This window comes from Melanostigma gelatinosum (genome assembly GCF_949748355.1).
Source record: "Melanostigma gelatinosum genome assembly, chromosome: 16".
Lineage (NCBI taxonomy): Eukaryota > Metazoa > Chordata > Actinopteri > Perciformes > Zoarcidae > Melanostigma > Melanostigma gelatinosum.
In genome coordinates this window covers 24,011,855-24,016,854 of record NC_136649.1, presented here as the reverse complement: position 1 = coordinate 24,016,854, position 5,000 = coordinate 24,011,855, and the positions used below count along the sequence as shown (strand labels likewise).

The 5,000-nt window shown below is 52.3% G+C and overlaps 1 protein-coding gene across 1 annotated transcript in view; it reads left to right on the top strand.

Annotated features, from left to right (window-relative positions):
- The window catches only part of dctn1b (dynactin 1b), a 43,969-nt gene that overhangs the window by 37,814 nt on the left and 1,155 nt on the right, over positions 1–5,000 (top strand). Inside the window, exons 22-27 of the mRNA XM_079286724.1 lie at positions 441–583; positions 663–829; positions 1,873–1,997; positions 2,499–2,685; positions 4,437–4,510; positions 4,796–4,885. Of these exons, the coding sequence (XP_079142850.1) occupies positions 441–583; positions 663–829; positions 1,873–1,997; positions 2,499–2,685; positions 4,437–4,510; positions 4,796–4,885 (786 nt within the window). The remainder of the gene's footprint in view (positions 1–440; positions 584–662; positions 830–1,872; positions 1,998–2,498; positions 2,686–4,436; positions 4,511–4,795; positions 4,886–5,000) is intronic.

The following is a 5,000-nucleotide window of genomic DNA, read 5'->3' as shown; positions in this document are numbered from 1 at the left end:
CACTTCTGATGGAAGCAGAGCGTGGACGACCCAAGAGAATCACTCACAAGTTCTGCTCAAATCTGCCAGATGAGAGATGTTTGTCGTGAGTAGACGCAGGCTCGTCTCCTGTAACTGTCGTTTGTGCACATTCCGAACAAACACCAAAGAATACAAATATCTGTATTCTCAGGGGATTTAAATGAGAAGAGGATAAATGTTCAGGGTCTGAATAAACCGCTCAAATGTACCGATTACAAATATTTAACCTCAGGAGCAATGAATCAATTACAGAATCATATTTTATTCTTTGCAGCATGAGTCAGTGATGATGTTCTTATTAAACACTTCTGTGGCAAGAAGTCGACTGATCTGCACTAATGAGATCATCGTCCAGGTTTTTATTTGTTTATTCAGAGATGGAAGATGTTTCTTGCATGAAAGCTGTTTGTGTGTTTCAGGGGGAGGAGCTGAGCGAGGCGAGTGTGCGTCTCAGTCTGCTGGAGAAGAAGCTGGACAGCTCGTCCAAAGACGCAGACGAACGCGTCGAGAAGATTCAGACTCGACTGGACGAGGCCCAGACTCTGCTGAAGAAGAAGGAAAAGTAAGAAGCAACGACTGCAGACAGGAAGTCATGTTGTGTAACAGAGGTCTACAGCTGTGCCACGCCGTCCTCTCCGCAGGGAGTTTGAGGAGACGATGGACGCTCTGCAGGCCGACATCGACCAGCTGGAGTCGGAGAAGGCCGAGCTGAAGCAGCGAATCAACAGCCAATCGAAGACGAGCGTCGACGGGCTCAGAGGAACCGGCCCGTCGGGAATCGCTTCCATCGTCACGGGCGTGGCCAGAGGTGAGCGGCGGGAACGTGACATGCCATTCAGCAACACTGTGAAGGAGCCACCACACCACACGCCTCACATCAGGGTTGCTTTAGCAATGAGATCATTGAACAGACCAAGTCTGTCCTGAGAAGTTTTTGCAAACATACCGGTAATTCTGACCTCTTCTTTGTCTTCACGTGACTTTCTCGTCTTGATCTCCTACGTTACGTGTGCAGAGGATCCGACAGGTATCAGCTCGACCGGCATGCCGGCGCTGCTTTAGAGAACCGTGAAATGTTTTGACTGTTCGACACCACGACACGGCCGGGTTGTGTTCAGGGTTTCTGCAGGTCGTGAATCTTACAGATCTTACAGATTTGTATGTTTGTATGAAATGTTTGTTGTTTCAGGGCTTTCGCTCGTCGATGCACACTTGTGTGATTGTTGCTGTAGATGATGTGCACATTGTGGAGCACAGTCAGACCTTTAGAACACGGTCACCACAACACATGTGCTGCTCGTCCACATCGCGTTCATTTCACGACATCATGAGAAGTTATCGTTGTACACTGACGGGACGTACAGAGAAAGGCCTGATGGTCTCTCCTGGTTTTCCGTCATACTGGACAGTTTGAAGGTTAAAACGCTCTTTAAAGTCTGGTGTTCGACCTGCAGAAACCCTGTTGTTAAAGGCTTTACATCCAGATCCATCACTCTGAAATACATAACTCTGCATCCTCTGGCATGTACAGCATCTACTTGCATGGTGTTTGATCCTCCGATGTCACGTTGTTCAGTGAAACATTATCTTCTGTAATATTTGATGATTATACCGCAGAAGAAGAAGAGAATGACGATGGTTTGACACAGCAGCTGCTGTCAGATGAATAAACAGAAAACAACGTTGAACTCTGACATGTAGAGCACTGAATGATGAACGAGCATTACTTTACACCTCTGTGCTAAGATTCAACATTGAGATGTTGCAGCTGTAAAGAAAACGTGAAGAGTTGTTTGTGCTCCGTGTATGGATGGAGGCGTGGCTTCAGTCATAACCTGCTCTTTACTGCAGCAGCCATCGTGGTGCCCGGTGCCGGGTCGGGTGTCCAGGTGATCGACTCTCCTCTGCTGACTCAGCAGATTGATGCTCAGAGACTCTGCATCAAACACCTGAAGAACGACAACAACAGACTGAAGGTAGGAACCATCTCAACATCTCGCCCGTTCTACAGACTCTGTACTTCATCACGAGGTGTAGTAGCCGCGTTATAAATGTGATGGTGTACAGAGCAAATAACTAAACCAGTCATCAACAAGCTGACGTTATCACAGCGAGGGTTACGATGAACCTCATCACACAAGCCTGGAGATGAATGTGCTTGGGTCTTAAATGTACATTAGATGTATTGTGCCCTGAATTGATATATCGCTCCTACTGGGCTGTAAACATGACGACCTGCACTCATCAAGAATGAGAAAAATAAACAAACTAATAAAGTTTGCATTTGCTGTTTAAAAAAAAAAATTTTAAACCATAGAAATGCAGTGTGACGGATACTGACCGGAGGAAGGGACTGAGATGCAGTCTGTCTTCAGATTGTCCTCTAACATGAGTGTTAAACATCTAAAATCACGCACTGCTTGATCCCTTTGCTGCTGTTCACATCTGGATTTTTTGTGCCTGTTTTATTCTTGCAGGCTGAGAAGATGCGCGCTCAGCTCGCCTCTCTTCCTCCTCTTCATGTCACCAAACTTCCTCCCAGAGACGGCGGTCGTCCTGCAGTGCTCTCCAGCGCCCTCTACCGCAAGACAGAGCAGCTGCTGGCCACGCTGCTGCAGATGAGCGCCAGCGTCAGAGTGGTGGACATCACCGGGAAGTCTCCCGGTGCGCACACGTTTTATTCTACGCTATATACAATACAATGACTCTTCATGTCAAACTTTACTATGACTTTAGATGAGACACGACGGCATGAGACACGATGGCATGAGACACGACGGCATGAGACACGACGGCATGAGACACGAAGGCATGAGACACAATGGCATGAGACACGATGGCATGACACGACGGCATGAGACACGACGGCATGAGACACAATGGCATGAGACACGATGGCATGACACGACGGCATGAGACACGACGGCATGAGACACGACGGCATGAGACACGATGGCATGAGACACGATGGCATGACACGACGGCATGAGACACGACGGCATGAGACACGACGGCATGAGACACGACGGCATGAGACACGACGGCATGAGACACGACGGCATGAGACACGACGGCATGAGACACGACGGCATGAGACACGACGGCATGAGACACGACGGCATGAGACACGACGGCATGAGACACGACGGCATGAGACACGACGGCATGACACGACATCATGAGACACGACGGCATGAGACACGACGGCATGAGACACGACGGCATGAGACACGACGGCATGAGACACGACGGCATGACACGACGGCGTGAGACACGACGGCGTGAGACACGACGGCGTGAGACACGACGGCGTGACACACGACGGCGTGAGACACGACGGCGTGAGACACGGCGGCGTGAGACACGACGGCGTGAGACAGGACGGCGTGAGACAGGACGGCGTGAGACACGACGGCGTGAGACACGACGGCGTGAGACACGGCGGCATGACAGGACGGCATGAGACAGGACGGCATGAGACACGACGGCATGAGACACGACGGCATGAGACAGGACGGCATGCGACAGGACGGCATGAGACACGACGGCATGAGACACGACGGCATGAGACACGACGGCATGAGACACGACGGCATGACACGACATCATGAGACACGACGGCATGAGACACGACGGCATGAGACACGACGGCATGAGACACGACGGCATGAGACACGACGGCATGAGACACGACGGCATGACACGACGGCGTGAGACACGACGGCGTGAGACACGACGGCGTGAGACACGGCGGCGTGAGACACGGCGGCGTGAGACACGACGGCATGACAGGACGGCGTGAGACAGGACGGCGTGAGACACGACGGCGTGAGACACGACGGCGTGAGACACGGCGGCGTGAGACACGACGGCATGACAGGACGGCATGAGACAGGACGGCATGAGACACGACGGCATGAGACACGACGGCATGAGACAGGACGGCATGAGACACGACGGCATGAGACAGGACGGCATGAGACACGACGGCATGAGACACGACGGCATGAGACACGACGGCATGCGACAGGACGGCATGAGACACGACGGCATGAGACACGACGGCATGAGACACGACGGCATGAGACAGGACGGCATGAGACAGGACGGCATGAGACACGACGGCATGAGACACGACGGCATGAGACACGACGGCATGAGACACGACGGCATGAGACACGACGGCATGAGACAGGACGGCATGAGACACGACGGCATGAGACACGACGGCATGAGACAGGACGGCATGAGACAGGACGGCATGAGACACGACGGCATGAGACACGACGGCATGAGACACGACGGCATGAGACGACGGCATGAGACACGACGGCATGAGACAGGACGGCATGAGACACGATGGCAGCAGGACTCTACTGATGTGAATCCCTGAGTCACAGCTTTGTTGTCTGCAGTGAGTCCTGGTGCTCAGCTGCTGGAGCAGACGGCGAGACTGCAGTCGCTCAGCGACACTCTGGGCCGACTGAAGGTGAGCACGCCGCTCTATACGGACAGACTGATTCAGTAACAAACCTGCTCCTCATTCCTCCTCTTCTCCTCATTCCTCTTCTCTCTTCATTCCTCCTCATTCCTCCTTCATTCCTCCTCATTCCTCTTCTCCTCCTCTCTCTCATTCCTCTTCTTCTCTCCTCCTTCATTCCTCCTCTCTCCTCTCTCATTCCTCTTCTCTCCTCTCTCCTCCTCTCTCTCATTCCTACTCTTTCCTCCTCATTCCTCTTCTCTCCTCTTCATTCCTCCTCTCTCCTCTCCTCAGGATGAAGTAGCTGAGCACGTGGTCCACCAGCAGCCTGGAGCTCGAGTGTCGTGTGATTTTGCGACGTTCCCGTCCCCCTCGTTTGTAAAGGTGAGTTCTGCCCCTCGTTTGTAAAGGTGAGTTCTCCCCCTCGTTTGTAAAGGTGAGTTCTCCCCCTCGTTTGTAAAGGTGAGTTCTCCCCCTCGTTTGTAAAGGTGAGTTCTCC